This window comes from Opisthorchis viverrini (assembly GCF_000715545.1).
Source record: "Opisthorchis viverrini unplaced genomic scaffold opera_v5_84, whole genome shotgun sequence".
Taxonomy (NCBI): domain Eukaryota; kingdom Metazoa; phylum Platyhelminthes; class Trematoda; order Opisthorchiida; family Opisthorchiidae; genus Opisthorchis; species Opisthorchis viverrini.
In genome coordinates, this window is record NW_008751741.1 from 1,279,425 (window position 1) to 1,296,134 (window position 16,710).

The following is a 16,710-nucleotide window of genomic DNA, read 5'->3' on the forward strand; positions in this document are numbered from 1 at the left end:
ATCCACAGCACAAAAATATGGATAAACAACATGAAGACAATTGAAAGTTCCCAATTTTAATAGGCTTATGAACGTGGAAATTCTTGGTCATGCGGTGAAGCTTATTTCTAGATATCTGACGTTCCCCAAAACCCATCCACCCAGTAAACACAGTGCCACCGATGGCTAACGGTGGCCAAAGGTGGCTAGCTTTGCCAATGATTCAGTTGGTGAATATAAGCTAAACATAGGATTTGTTGCATGGAAGCCTTCTGAAAACAAATGTGACAGGATACTCTGGATACTGGAGCTCTATTTACGAAGTAATTTTTGAAACCGATTTGTTTGAATGCACCACCGATTAAATATATAATGAAATTTTCGGGTTGCCACCTTTGGCCGCTTTTAGCCACCGGTGGCGCCATCGGTGGCAAATGTAACATGCCACCCCTATTTGCCACCTCTTGCCACCGGTGGTGCCGCGATGACGTGTTTACTGGGCATTGAGTCCCTTTGGGGCTTGCGATCAATTTTTACTAGTTTAGTTCTACCTTGTGCTCATAATAGAGCCCGTTTGAGCCTGATGATTTGCTTTGCCCGATGCTGCTGGAGCTGACCGAGCCCTGAACTGGGTTACTTGTTCGAATAAGAACAAAAGATGAATTTCAAGAACCTGGATTTGACGTTGGGAAATTAGCTTGCTTTGCGAGGTGCACGATGACCTTGAAGATTTGTCTATTTAAACAAAATGCTTCCAACAAAAGGCTACCGAAATGCACAGCTGTAATAGGCGCAACATTTGTATACATCTACATCCAAAGCGTCACAATTTTGGTTTGCACTTAGTGATTGGCGCCACGTGTGCACAGTGATGGTTGTAAGTGACTTGATGGTCAGAACACAAAAGTGGACCGGGAGTAACAAACAGCGACGGATAAACGTGGGAAACTCACAATGTCTGAACAGAGGATGATGTGCATCATGACCAGTGCAGTACACTCAAAACCGACTAGGCTTATCCCTATTCAGATGCAAATCACGGAATAGTACGTACACAAATCAGCCTCTTGGGTTAACTAATTGGATATGAACTAAAATCATGGCTTAAACCATAAAAATCTGGAATCACCGATTTGACAAAAACCTGTTTACGTTTGTTAGTACGAAACAAGTCAGAATATAGTCTTGTTGTTCCTATAATGCCACAAGAAGTGAATCTGTCCAGTACGAAGTTTCTTTGTTGTTTTTACACGGTAAAACAGAGACTCAAACTTTCAACATGAAAAAACCTATTTGGCTTAGCTTCGTTTTCTACACACTCCCCATTTTATGCACACCCCAATGCTGTACGGTATTCTGGAACAAAATGTGAGAAATATAAGGAAAACAAGCTTTGAAAGGAAGGAATCTACTGGAACGCGAGGCAGTGATTTTGACCACTACTTTTAGAGGTCATTGCGTGAACCCTATAGTAGAACTACGGGAAGTAGGGAGCCCTATAGGGCCCACTTTCCAGTACAATGTGATCCCTCAAACCAGATCAACTATTTCGAGCCTTTAAAATCTCTTGGCCCATCGGCTCAACAAAACTGTACTACCCAGACTTTGGTCCCCGCAATGCCTCGTTTAACCTCCGAGCCTTTTCTATGAGGTCTCTGACAGTCCTGCAAATGAAGCACCGACCAGTGAAGGGCAAAATCTCTGCCCTGTCTGTATAAGTCACTGATTCTAGCGGCTGAGTTGTCTGACGGTCCATGCCCAACAAGATTACAAGAGCACATAACTTCGACCTGATAACGTAGAAGAAGTGGAAGGCTGGCACTGCCTTGCACATGAGTAGGGTTTGAAAAGGTAAGTGATTCATACTTCCATGACAGAGGTAATGGGATCTTTTAGACTAATTGGAATGGGAACGTAACTAGTACGGTGGCAAACAGGCCTCAAGGAGGACGTTTATAACTGGTGGGTTCCAGGTTTATCGCGTTTATTTCCCCTTACACCCAGTTTGACAGCTGTTTGTGTGGGACTAAACGGAGAAGCGATGGAGTTTTCTCACATTTAACTGTAGCCAAGTATGAGCCTCAGGTAAAACCGAGATCATCTCTGAGCCGTTTCATAGTAAACCACAAGTTTTGTGTGACTTTTTTTCGACAACTGGGTATTCAGTTGGCGGAGGAAAGTTGGAAACTCCTTTCGGGCCTCATTTTCATTTATGTGTTTACCAGTGGTCACCACTGAGACCGGTGCCACATGCTTCTCAGAAGTATAGCGTACCGATGAATTACAACACTTGTTCCGCAAAGCGTCACGACTCTTGGACTTCACAGTTATGTAGGTTAATGTGGGTCATGAAGAAATCTTAGGGATTTCCAGCACGAAGGGAAAATTTCTGACAGTGATGAGGTTGCCGGTATTTAATCACTGTCCTGGGATTGAGGAGGATTGTATCTGTTTAACTTTCCACCCAAAAGTCCCCAAAATAGAACTGCCACTTGTTGTAGTGGGTCATATTCCTGATAGTCCATGTTGAAAACAGGGTCATCAATTCGTCAGCCATCTTTCACGCGAAGTTTCTTCAAAGTATCTGCAACTGGAGTAGGAAGGATAATTTTGCAGTAAGCATGCTACGTCGATCAGACAGAATGTTTTCCTGCATGCTCCTACGTATTCCCAAATTCCTCCTAGTTTTCTTCCCGTGTTTGTCACTGCGGGCAAACTACGTAGTAAAATTTAGAAAAATCCCCTTGATTCATCTCAAAAGTGCACAAAATTGTCCAGATTACCAAGTTTGTGGCCCGATCATTTCATTTTATTGTACTTTCTATTTTGCTTCTGTTGTTACGAAGTAGGACGAATTACAAAACTCGCTAGTTCCGTTGTCGGAATCTTCTGGCCAGGTTTGCAGTCATCGTGAGATCGCTTTCAGGTCGATATCTCAGAAACAGCATGCGTATGGTGCATCAGGACGGAGGCCAGCAGCTCAAATGGGAACTCACTTGGGGGGATTCGTACATGGTAGTCCATGATATTGTCTATACGGCTATTAGGTCGTTCCAGTACCAAGGGATTCATTTGTGTCGATATTCGATAAGACTCCTATCATCAGTTTACGGTGGTATTGCAAAAAATACACGGAGATCAATTTTCTAGAACATACTAGCAATGACAAGCTATCACACACTGTCGAAAGCAACACTCAAGTGTTTTGGAAAGATGAACTGAATGAAGTTCAGTTTACCCCTTATTATGCAGTAGGAACAAGAGATTCTAAAGAACACTGTTTATTGGAAGGGTTGCCATATAGTGCGTTGCAAATGTCTCAGGATGATACACGCAAAACAAGACTTTTTCACAGTCTGGCCATTTCAACGTTTCATCCGGATTTGGAAATCAGCTTTCTTTTCAGTTCCCCAGTGGTAACCATAACCAAGATTTCTTCTCATTGGTAATCAGTCGGCCCAGCATCATCGACTCAACTCCCCGATAGGACAAACGCCTCCGAATCTATAGTCTGAACCATGTGACTAACGGTGGTATGAAAAGCGAATGCATCGTATCAAACAAAACATGTTCACCGTGCATCAAAGTGCCCGGGGTTGTGCCACCCTTCGGCTTAAATAAACTAAACTACTCAAATGTATCAAGTAGCCTGTGTGATTTCAGCCTAATGCGAACCCCTGGCTAGTGTCATCTGGTCGGGCCGCTGTAAACCTGGATCCTTCGTGCCACACCATTCTTTTCGGAACAAATATCTAAACACATGGAATCTCAATATCAAACCTGTAACCATGTCTTCAAAAATCACTGGCTTACTTCCCCAAATGTGTCAGTTAATTGAGAGATGGATATTATCACAACCCGGAGTGCTGACACAAAACCGGCAATTTTGAAATCCACCCAAGATTTTTCCAAGTTTGACTTCATAATGTACAAACTGTACTCTCAGTGAGTATTTACAATTGAGAGTGAAGATATGGAGGAGTATATAAAACGAATTCACCGTGCCCCCGTAAGAAATATGCTCTTGTCCAATGCTTCTCGGGGTGGCAGGAAGCATTGTCAAAGGGCGGTGCGTATGGTTGTTGTCTTGTTCGCTGAGCTAGGTGCTTCGATTGCGGACGTTTCATCACCAATCGAGGTGACACCATCAGTGCGTTGTCAGGGAGCGAAGGTGGGTGTAGGTTTGCGTCAGTTGGCACAACCACTGACCTATCACCAAGCTCCGAGCCCTAACAACACACCGATTGGTGATGAAATGTTTGCAGTCAAATGGTCTAGCTCAGCGAACATATCAACGATAACCTGGCTACCTGTGCTACAAGCACTATCCTCAGTAGCAAATAAGAGAAAGTATCGGAATGACATTCAGAGATGACCTATCTTGTCATATAAATCACCGTATCAGTCCTCGTAGCTCACTGAACGGACAACCCCAAGAAGATGTGAGTGTCGCCACTGTCTGCAAAAAACAGTCTACATATTATGTATCCCACTGGATTGTTCGCTTCGCAAAAAGGTCGTTAGAACTTCATTGCGTTCGCAAAACCTCGGATGGCAGATTACCGGAAGTTTATTATCAGACAATCTGGAAAGAAACTGACAGCACGAACGCCACTGACATCGATTAGCCGCCATTTCTTGCAACGTCTCCAGCTAAGCACAGGTGGGGTCACGAGGACGCCACGCTGGAAAGCGTGCAACACGAACAGCGCCCAAACTGCTCGTGATCTCTTTCACGCCCCTCTGCGGTTTTGCGCCATTCCGAAGGGGACACAGAGAACAACACTTGTCTCAGTAGATGGTGTTTCGGCATGCGTAGCTGGATGTTTTCCCCGATTGAAGTACCTGTCACACAACCAAATACCCGTTTTCTAATCACCTCGTTACTGGCACACTGACGCCATCCAAGACCAGCCACGCTTCAGAGTCATCGGTAGTCAAATACCTGAAGATGCCTCACATCATTTCCCAGCAGAGGCCATGTCTCGCAACTATACAACAACATAGCCCTTACCATAGCCTGGTATACACGATCCTTAAGATCCAGTGAGATGCACTTTTGACGCCACAATTGACGCAAATTCGCAAACGTGATTCGAGCCTTTAAGATTCTTGCAATGAATTCATCAGTCACATTTCCGAGGTATGCAAAGTTTTCCACAATCTCCAGTGATTCTCGTAAGGTAAGCAATATGTTCGGAGACTGCACGTTCTGAAGCACAACCCTACACTTTGAAGGTGAAAAGCGCATGCCAAAAGATGGTATGATGGTGGTCAGTCTACTCAACAGGGCTTGTGCTTCGCTTTGGGTTTCAACTATGAAGGCGATGTCATCTGCGTACTCCATATCGACAGGCCTCTCATCAGCAGCAATTCGAACACCGGGATTTTGAAGACCGTCCAGCGTTCGCCTCATTAGTTTATCAATAATGAAGTTGAACAAGAATAGGGAGAGTGGATATCTTTGTCTGACACCACTTTTTGTAGGGAAGCTTTTGGAGTGCTCATCATACACTCTCACCCGGCGAGAAGTAATATAGAGATGAGATCGGACTATGTTTACAGACTTGTGGGGCATACCCTATTGAGCAAGTGTAGTTAACAGCACCAATCGATCAACCGTTTCCTTCAACGAACGGCTGTGAGTGAGGGAAAGCCGGATTAACAGTTCTGAGATGAGTAAGTCATTACGTAGTGGAACTATCCAAAATCGAGAAATCTTTCCTCATCTTACGGATACTTTGTTACTGATCTGATGAAGCGACTCTCCAAAGTTTTCCAGTCATTTGGGCTTTCTTGTTGGTTGCAAACTGCGCATTCATTCCATCGTATGGAGACATCTTGGTCTTCCGTACCTAACTATAGTCATTAGCTAACTGTTGAGGAATCTGACGAGAAAAATTAGCCGGGCAGTGTATCTACCTGACGAAAACTACAAACAACGTACAGCTCAAGATTCCTGACTGAACCACATTGATTTCATCAATAAGCCATGAAAAAATCAGCTATAGTCGAGTCAAGGATTCGCGATAATTTCGAAGAAAATTAGTTTCGGACTACCGCCGCAGTCTCTTCAATGTTCAACGATTGTCAAACTCCGTTAACAGGACTGCGAGTGGCTAACAGGTGAGCAGCACAAAGGACCCAGTCATTGTGCGAATTACCGGTTTCGCTTCGGAGATTGTACACGCAGTCAGGCTAACGAATGCGATAGCATATAGAAGTAAAGCGAGAATGACAGTCTAATCGGAATAGGCGCCATTCGCCGATAAACTCTGGCTCAAAATCCATGTGCGCTCTAGCAACTGCGCCATTGCCCCTTACACATAAAAGTGCATTCTCACCACAGCTGCATGAAGCTTCAGCTCCTTGTTGCGAATCCGTTTGTCTGTCTGGTCCGTAAAAAGTTAGGACACACCTAAAAGTGCACTGGAAAGCAGCAGTGAGTGGTAAGCCAAACTGGTGTTGTTGCCATCCCCTCTGGATCGGTAGACATGGTGCAACGTTAAGATCGAGAGAGGCATGAACTTCGGAGACAATGAGACAGCCTGTGTACGCGGCATCAGCCCAATCCGGACCGTGCACACCAAGACGACAGGGTTCAGACCTGGTCACTGGGGCAAGACACAATCCGGGTTTTTGGAGGTCGCCAAGTAGGTTAGGACGGGTCCGTTATTTCTACAGAACTCGACTGGTGGAAGAAACTGTACTGCGATATGCCTAATGTCGTGCCACCTGAACAATGAAGCAGGCTTTGTGTAGCACATTTTGCTGAAGACTATCATAAACAAGAGGTTCAGCTAAGTCTTCAGTTAAAACCAAATCAGTGTACAACTGAACATACCTTTTGACCCCGGAGCTCCTTCCAAGTTCCCTAGTCCTTAAAAACTCGAGAAAGAGGTGTAGGTCTAACGATACCTGACAGCATCCCATCATCAACTCATGTGTGGTGAGGTGGTATATTTTGACCATTGAACCAGAAGCTAGGGTTTCATTTTAGGTACACAATCCCCAGCTATCTACGTAAGGTTTGACCCACGAGGTAGTGAGAGGCTGATCTAGCCCGAGGGTCAGGGGGCCAGTTTGGTGCCAGGGAGTAAGGCATAATTATCTGACTCCTAATGCCAGATTCCCATCGTATGGTTTTGGCCGAATGATTGGATGTTCAGACGACTTGCTGGGGCGTTGCAGGTTCGAAACTCCTTGGAATTTTGTGATATAAGCACTGCTGGCGATTCCCGATGAGGATGAAACGGCTGTCCAGTACTTCTCAACTTCACTTACGGGAGGAAAAATCATAACTGCCTGATAATGTCCAATATTCTCTCTGTAGCCGAAACTATGCAGGGGAAGAAGAGTGGATAAAAATGTAGTATACGGACGCAAGTGTCAACTGGATCTGATATGGCCTTATGTCTAAAAGTGCAAATGAAAATGCGCACAGTAACCTGTGTTCAGAGCGATCCACTTGATCATTTTCAGCCAATGATTGCAACTGAAATCCTACGGGGTAGCGGCATATCTTCAGTGGAGAGGTCACGTGACGCATGCAGATAAGTAGTGTTTCGAATTCCCCATCAAGGTTTAGCCCAGCTCAGTATTTATACAAGGGGGCAACGGTCCTCGTACGTTTTTTTAACATTGTAAAACAATCCTCCAGCGATGTACAGGATATTTATGCAGATAAAACACACTGCTCAAGAGGTTGCTAAAAACTTTTCGGTAGCTCACTACCAGTTGCTCCAGTCAAATCAGTGTGAAAATGAGTTCATACCATTGAGTAAAAGCCCAATTTTTAGGCATATTTATCACGTGTTCCGTTGGCCACTATCAGAAAATTTATCTTGGATGGAAGAAACCAAGGTAGCCCTGTGACCACCAGTTTGGGAACGTTTGGGGACAGAGGGTACGTGATTTGATCTCCTAGAAGTTTACATGATGCTTAGAACGATCACTGCTTCGCTTGCTGGCGACTTCACCAATTGGATGGAGCCAAGTTGCAATCGATTCACTAGACAGTGTTTGAAATTTACTGTGGCAGGTACCGCTTGCAACCTGTACTTGTTTGCCGAAGGTACGTAACGAGAATCAGTCAAGCGCTCCGGGGATACCACACTCTCCGCTCTATCCTACGAAGCATATAAGTTAGCCACAAAACTTCACTTTTCCATGGTGAACACTTTTCTCGCGGTAACACTCCATGAGGAAATCCCATCTTGGGAGACTGTTTGTACAGCCGGCGACTTCACTTCAGTGCTCCTCCCCTCATCCATGGTCTTCAGATCGCATATCGCGAAAACTGATTCTTCATGATAAAGTGCGGGGAGACGGTGACCCCAAGACAAATGCGCGCGTACACGTTTTTACTGCAAATGCGGCTTATCACTCTAAAAACATCCTGGTGAAGAGACAACTGGACAGACACAAGTGGTCACAAGATAGATCATTTGTTCTATCGTTGCTATGGTTTACAGGGCTTACACAATCATTGTGCATCCAGTAACTCCAAGCAACCTAAACACATCCTCTGCTAGTGAGTATTGGCTCATGCATGTTTAACTCTAGCCCCGCTGAAGCTCACGAAAGTATTCTATCTCGAATATCGTGAAAACTGAAACATGAGGCGGCCTGTGTGCAGCACATTCAGTTGTAGAATGCCATAAACGGGAGATTCAGTTGAGTCTCTCATGAAAACCAAATTGATTTGCAAATCAGTGTATTTCTCCAAAACAGTGCAATTTGGGTTCGAGTAGAACATAAGGTTGACGGAAACTCGGGTACTGCGACTACCTGATGAGTCCCAAGAAGGGCGAAACCGGTCATGTGCTGTCGAAGAGTTTTCAGTAACTTTGTGAGTAGTTTCCCTTATTTTCTCTCTCTCTTTAGGTTTGATCTCGCAGTCGGAGCTGTGTCAAGTTGTGGCCGGGCATGTTGTGAAGTGAATCTTAGACAGAGACTAAAGACCGTATGCCATTTTGTTGTCTCCGAGCGGGACAAGTATGGATGTCTAGCTCGTTTAAATGCAATCCAACTAATATCAAAATATCTGGCTGATCACTTCTCCACTAAACTGTTTGCTGGAACATTAAGCGCCAACACACTCAACATCTCAACAGGTGTGCCTGTTGTGCATCACTTGGTTAGTCCGGTAGGTGAAACCCAGAACGGAACTGCTACATACACGTATGAATGAGTAGAATGGAGGGGAACGCGTAGCCTCATATGCATTCATATTACTGCAATGTTCGTGCTCCCTACGATAAATGGAGAGAGTTACGTCCGCGTTTACTGTTCGCCCCAGGTTTAGCAAAACTGACATGTGATATACCATGTAAAGCCGAAATTTCGATGTCCTACCATCCGAACACATCCTGCATTAGTCACCGATTGTTTGTGCATCCTAGTGTGCATGTCCTGTCTGCATTTCGCACATATGTCGCGTATATGCCAAAAAATATCAAATGTACAAATTTACAACAGTGTTGGTCAGCCGTCCTACTAAGGTGTTGACATCAACCTCCAAACTCCACTTGGGCAGGTCCGAACGTAACGGATGTGTGACCGCGTCCAAGCTGCGGTCGTCAGCCCTTCTCTGTACAAATAAGCCCATGGGCAGGACCGATGAATTGAGGGACGTGTCTTGGCCGGGGTGGTGGTGGTGGTGGTGGTATGCGACTATCAGAACGGTCCATACTGATTTCCAATGCGGAGCACCTAATTGTACATACACACACAAACAACGTGTTCGCAATTTCATTCGGAATTTGTAGCATTCGCACCCACAACTCCCTCGATCGAACGGTTATCCTCCTGTCCTGGCGTTCTAATTCTGTTCGGTCCGCACCGGCGCTTAGTATTCTCACAGTGGAAGTGAATTTTCGAAAGCTACGACGTGTCCCTGATGGACTAAAACGGACAGGTAGAGTGCCAGTTTTATACTTTTGAGCCCCATCTAGGAATCCCGGGGTCTCAGCGATGCCGGAAAAGTATTCCGCCAGACTTTTTCCGCAGGAGGCATGACTGCTTCAGTGGACAATGAAAAATTTGGTGGCCTGCGAAAATAGGAATATAGATTAGGAAGGTTTTTGGTTTGAGCACACACACAACAAAATGCAACATTCTGGCGCAAACAGTTTAGCTCTGCACGCAAACCTTTTGCGGCTGTGCGGCCGATGGATGGGCCCCGTCCACACCAAAAGCGGGCAACACTGAACTTTAGTCCCTCCCCTATCAGGCTTCAACAGGAGGCTGATGACCAACAGCATACGAAACAAGTTCAGTGTGGACGTCAGCGTAAGACGCAGTCAGAGAGGGTACTACTAAGGCGTTGAAGGTATGCAAAGCTTCTTGGTTCCGGATTAACTTCCTATGCTCATTATTCATCAATGGGAATTATCGGTTGAGCTTAGTTCTTCCCGGGGGGGGGGGTATTTTCAAAGGCTTTCTGTAAGCTTTGCCTACACTGTAAGTGTAATGCAATGAATCCTCACAACGATGGTTCTCCTTGACTTCGTGTGGCCTTAGTGGAAACAAAGCACTAGGCAACTTGGCCGACCACCGCAGAAAAATAAAGACAATCAAGTGCTTGTATGGATTCAGTGGGTCTATGACGTAGTGGAAATAATTCGATTAGAATGGAATTTGCAGACTTCTAAAATGTTCAAATCCAGTAGAGTCATTTCGCACATGGTATGTACAATCGGAATTCTTCAGGATTCCGAAGAGTGTCCGTCAGGTGCGTGGTTGGGCAGACAAACATGGGGGCGAAATTCAGCCATGAAAGGATCACAGGTAAAGACCAGAACTAACCTCCCAGATGTCCGGGGAAAGCTGTCGATTCACGACTGTCCATGCTCTGTGGACTTCGAATGGGGAGGACATTCATGACAGGTAAAAAACCAGGTAAAAACCATCATCATTGCAGAGTTTCAGGACGGAAAACAAAAATTTGTTCGGACTCACCTCCTCGAATAGAGCGAGAGGGGAAAACGGAGTGCTCAACATCGCCCTTCATGGGTCACGCTTGTTAGCAGCTGATGGGATACATCGTTGTAGGATGCTCAGTGGAGTGCAACAGGGATCAAGTTCTGAGTAACCGGAGCAGGTACACTGTTCCCCAAGAGACAGTTCATTCCCCAAAATGATTAGAAAAGCAGTCCCATGTGGGCATGAATTAGTGTTAAAACCTGGCTTCTCAGGAGCAGTGGTGTTCCATCTTCGGTGAGGTTATCACATATAGTATTAACCCTCTTAGGAAAGGTAAGCGTACCATTCTTTGTCCTCATTATTTATCACAACTGAGCAATAACGTATTTTCGCTCTACGAATAGACAATAACTCCAGGCAATCAGCGGTCTCGATGACACTAGTTATCGAAAGGAACAAATGAGACAGCTCCAGAAGCCAATTTTAAAATGCGCACAAGCTGATACGCCCGGAGAAGTCCTATGTGAACAAGGCAACGCGTCCTGATTTGACAGTACTTCCCCCCCCCCCCCCCAGGATAGAGCGCTACGGCACAAAACCGTTTTGGCCATGAAAGTGAGCACTGTTCGGGAGACCCCTCTTGGTAGGTCAGCGCAGATACAGTGAGTCTGTTTGAGAAAGGACCATTCGGATCAATTAAAACCCTCCACTCGTGCCAGGAACTATCTTTAACTGAGACTTGGTTTTCTTGACCATGAAGAAAGTGAAAACACACTTCACTCTAGGGTCACTTTTACGTAACTGCGTCGACCGGTTTCACACGGAATAAATTGTCAACATGACAGAAAGGCCAGTTGCATTCATCGTATCATTGCTAAAGTGACACATTTCTGATCGCGTCTACCAAATCTCAAACCCATGAGCACCATTCATATTTTCAACTTATGGAAGCTGGACAGTTTACAGCACATGACACTTGACCAGATCCTTTGTGGTGTCCATGATACCGTGATTCACGTACTGATTAGTATTCAGTGGTAGTTAACGCTCCAAAACAATCTGCAGTGAAGTGTGAAGCTGAGTTCGTTCACTTGTCACTAGATCGAAGCTCAGATTTCGCCTTCGGGTGTGCAGTTTTTTTGTGTACCTCTCTCTCAATTCAAGGGTAAGCATTAGAGGTTAGGAAGAGCTTCACTCGCATTGGTGCTGCATCACATCTGACAGAGATGTGCCTGGTGAAGTCAGTGAGTAAATCTCAAAGGCCCAGACCACGTCAGTCAGTCTACCTCATTTGTGATGTTAAAAGACAGACCATTAGGTCTAAAAAGTCAGTTCCACCAGGCCACAGTACGGGATGCATTGTCGCACGGTTGTCACCGACCGAGCACCTCAAACTGCAAGGTGGACAGCGCGTTTTTCGCAGACGGATGTAAGGAAAACTGCGAAAATTCCGTAGGCTATCGCTGCAATACAAACTCGTGGCCAATGACCGGAGATATTGTAGGACATGGTGGCTAACAGGATTCAATGTCATACGTACAGTCAGTCACTCTCCATACAGTTTGGATGGATTTATAGAGTCTTAGGCACCACAAAATGATGAATATGTCAGTAACCGATCACCCTCCCTATCCAATGATGATGATGATGATGATGATGATGATGATGATGATGATGATGTTGACGATGATGATGATGATGATGTTGATGATGATGATGGGACTTGAATGATTTTTGCCGGTTCCCAGAGGAAGGTGGGAACGTGTTCAGTTTTTCTTATCAATCCCAGATCGATCTCAGGCCTTAACTGGAAAGCTATCCTATAACCCAATTTGTCGCCGTTTAAGAGCTTATGGTTTGCGAAACGACGCTCCACTTTCTTCGTTTTTTCTACCCTGTCTAAACTTGACTATCCAAATGCTTAACTCATATCATTTAAAGCGGCCGATGTCTCATTTATCACGAAATCCCTTTCGTGTAATCATACTTCATCAAACAACATGTTACTTCGTGAATGTTACGAAGCGAGCGCAAAAGTGTTTGCGATGTTCAGACGCAACACACTACTCATAGGGCTTCCGAAAACTCTTCGACGGTTTCATGGATAGTATATCACGTCTGCACAAGCCACTGAGACATCTAGAATATTGTACGAATGTGCTGTCTGATGCAGCAAATTCAGTCGCTTAGGAGCATCCATTGATTCAGTTGGGTTTCAGATGGATCTTCGTCAAAACCATATTGGCATGCAAATGAGTGTATAAGCCGAATTTCGTGCATTTTGGGTTCAAGTAGAACATAAGGGAAACATGGAGATTGCACCGACCTGATGAGACCCAATAAGGGCGAAAATGATCGTGGGTTGTCGAAGAGTTTTAGCAACCTTATGAGTAGTGCATTACATCAATAAGATGCATCTTGATCTAGAAGCAAGGATCAGACCCATTGAAGCGTTTATCCCCCGGGGACGACGGTCATGACCGATTCCACCAGCGCTCTTTGCAGAGAGGACTGATTTTGGTTCATTGTGGACGGAGTTTTGCGGCCGTACAACAGATACATACAACAGATCTGTTGGCTAATTTGGGGCTAGAACTTTCCTTCCAAAAGGCTCTCTCCGCCATAACAGTAGCACTCCACTGTGACGCACTTGCACACATACATGTAGAGCTCTTTTGTCCTCCTAAGCCCACTTCCCATAAGTAACACCTCGAAGGAACAGACAGTTTCGATGATCCAGTTGCTATATTGTAAATACACCATTCCGTTTTGGTGGGAAGCCTACACCAAAAAGGGTAGTAGTTTTAGGATTAAACCTTTAGCCCTATAAATATCCCATACACGCAAACGGCCCAAACACTAGCGAAATCATCTAGTAATGAACTAAGGAACACTTTTGTTATATCTGCTGATTCGCCAATCTGTGGTGTTTGCTGTTGACCCGCTTCCAGTGCCCAGTGCCTGAAAACAGGCTCACAGAAGTGAACACAATAGCTATATTCCGAACAAGCGAGTGCGAGAGCGAGTGCGTGCGAGTGCGAGAGCAAAGGATAAAACGGCCCCACGCTATTAAGAGGGAACTTTTGACATTGATCCAGGCTGTCTGATAGGCGTTAGCGAACACCCGTCAGCATCGATCGTGCCTCTATGAAATGCCTGAACGCTGATCACATTCGGTCATGCTTCTGTAGCGTGCATGAGGACTCACTGGCTTTTGCTGAATCGATTGAATGATTGACTGACCTGGATGCTTGCCGGCATTCCTGTTGAGATTTTGGTGGAGCAGTAGGTTCCGGGCGTTCTGAGGTTACCTTCAGGAATCTGACGTTCCTGATAACTTTACACCTTTATGACAAAACACTCAAGTCTTAACAAAACAGCCACCGCACAAGATGTTGACAGTTTCGCCGGTAACTTCAACCGCGTTTAATTGATTAGATAACGCCAAACAGACCGAACGCAGGAGAAAAAGACATTCGAGTTGTGACCGGACGCGTCGCATGCTGTGATGTCAGCAACGACACCTCCACGGAATTGCCTGTCTTCTCCAAAAGAACAAAATAAAGCGGGACCAAGTGACACTTATGTTGTCAGGTATGATGCATATTTCAGAGCAAATAATGTATGGTGGTGGATGAAATACACATTTTTCTAGAAGACAACATTTATTGCTGAAAAAATGGATTCTGTATAAAGAAAGAATTGCACTCAGGCATTCTCGCTGAGCCAGCACCAGCGCGTGTGAAACTACTGGGTGACCTAAGTAATGCGTTGAAATATTGCCAACTCGCATGTGCTTACCAGTTTTTGATCAGACAGCTGTTGATCTATTCACCAGGCTTGGAAATTAACTCGAGACGGGCAACCAATAATGGGTGACCTTACAAGCAGTACTTTGTTTCGCAGGCTATAATTCTAGCCGTCTACGAACATTCCTGTTTATGTCAAATCACTTGTTCGTAACCGCAGTGATGGTCGGCTTCATCTGCATCCCTTACCTATCCGCTGATTCATGGATTAGTTGGATGCAGTCAGCGAAGCCAAACATATCTCTTCCAGTGTCACAAGTCAACTTGTTGTGTGCGATCCATCCGCTTGCTATCGACTGTTTTGACTCGGTAGCCCCTCTCTTACACATTCTTACCTATAGCTACCTCACCGTGAAACACCAATGTCAACATTTGGTCACCTCCAGTACACAACAGCAAGAAAAAGGCTCCCTGTCCGGTCGGTATGTTGAAAAAAGTGAATGACAGAAGTGGCTCTTGACCCCTACCGAATCTTACATTTCCCACTTCTGGACCAATGTTTCGAAAAGAGGCGGCTGCAGACTGTGGTTGGGACAGGAACAGAAAGATGGATAAAAAAGACACTGAAAGGTTATACCTACCTGATTTGCAAATCAATTTGGTTTTCACGAGAGACTCAACTGATCTCTCATGTTATGATATTCTACAACCGAATGTGCTGCACACAGGCCGCCTCAAGAAGGGTGAAACCGGTCGTGGGCTGTCGAAGAGATGCAGAAACCTTGTGAGTAGTTTCCTTTATGATAATATACTGCGATATCTCGAATATCGTGACAACTGAAACATGAGGCGGCCTGTTTGCAGCACATTCAGTTGTAGAATGCCATAAACGAGAGATTCAGTTGAGTCTCTCATGAAAACCAAATTGATTTGCAAATCAGTGTATTTCTCCAAAACGGTGCAATTTGGGTTCAAGTAGAACATAAGGTTGACGGAAACTCGGGTACTTCGCCTACCTGATAAGCTCCAAGAAGGGCAAAACCGATCATGGGCTGTCGAAGAGTTTTCAGCAACCTTGTGAATAGTTTCCTTTATGAAAATTACACATACCCGGTTGTTAGAATGGATATTTGTGATGAATTAACAAGGTGTTTGTTGTTCGACCAGCTGCTAAATGTTTTGAATTGAATGAGAAGTTCTCGGTACAGAAAAAGATCGGTAAACAGTCGGTGGTTTTGTTGTAGGACAACGATGCACTTTTGAAACAAAAGCCTTATCAGGTCAAGTAAATAGGTGAATAGGATGGGCGAGCATTAAGGCAGACGGATAACCCATCCGTGACATCTGTTTCCCCCAGCATTTTAACTCAGACTTGAATGTCGGATAAGGTTAGTGCGGTGTCGGTTAATGCAAGTGGCTAAATTTGGTGGCCGATGGATTGGAGGATTTAGATGGGGTCGGGTTCCTTAGTCTTCCGGTTCAGTGCATCTCAATTGATGATCTTCTTGGATGTCATCCGCAAATTTCACTTATCTGGGTGTGCTGTTAAGACAATTTGGTTAGGGTGTGAGATTAGGTGAACTTTTGGTCGACTTGAAAAATGTACTTAAGATCTGTTGGTGGCTCCTCTTCAGTGATAACCGCAAACCGCCAGATGTGAACTTGGCTGGTCGAAAACAAATTCTCGCAACCTTGTCGGTTCTATGCTTTCCATTCGCACTGAGATTCTTGGCTACTTTCACCGCCAGAGCTGTTGCGTCAAATGTAGTTCTCCCCTCAAAAATTCATCATTTGCTAAATCTATGTTATGTCCAGACATATTCCACCATTGCTGATAGTTTCGGTATCGCTCAATATTCATCTGCGCTTCTCCATTCTGCGCTGTCCATTCTTCTCCTATGCGAACCGATTTTGATGTGAATTTCACTCTATTTGTCTCTTTCATGTAAACCTCGTTGCATTTAATTTTGTAGACACAGTCCTTACCTTCAATTGCAGAATTCAGTATTTCCCTTATGGAACCCTTCTCTTATACTGATCGTGTTGGATGTCCATG

At 44.9% G+C, this 16,710-nt stretch overlaps 1 protein-coding gene across 1 annotated transcript; it reads left to right on the forward strand.

Moving 5' to 3' along the window:
• Positions 1 to 3,997: 3,997 nt before the first annotated feature.
• Positions 3,998 to 12,632, forward strand: T265_04876 (hypothetical protein; the record flags this gene model as incomplete). Its single annotated transcript, XM_009169730.1, has 2 exons — positions 3,998 to 4,150; positions 12,492 to 12,632. 2 exons carry the CDS (start codon positions 3,998 to 4,000, stop codon positions 12,630 to 12,632), a joined length of 294 nt encoding a protein of 97 aa, XP_009167994.1.
• Between the last annotated feature and the right edge of the window lie 4,078 nt (positions 12,633 to 16,710).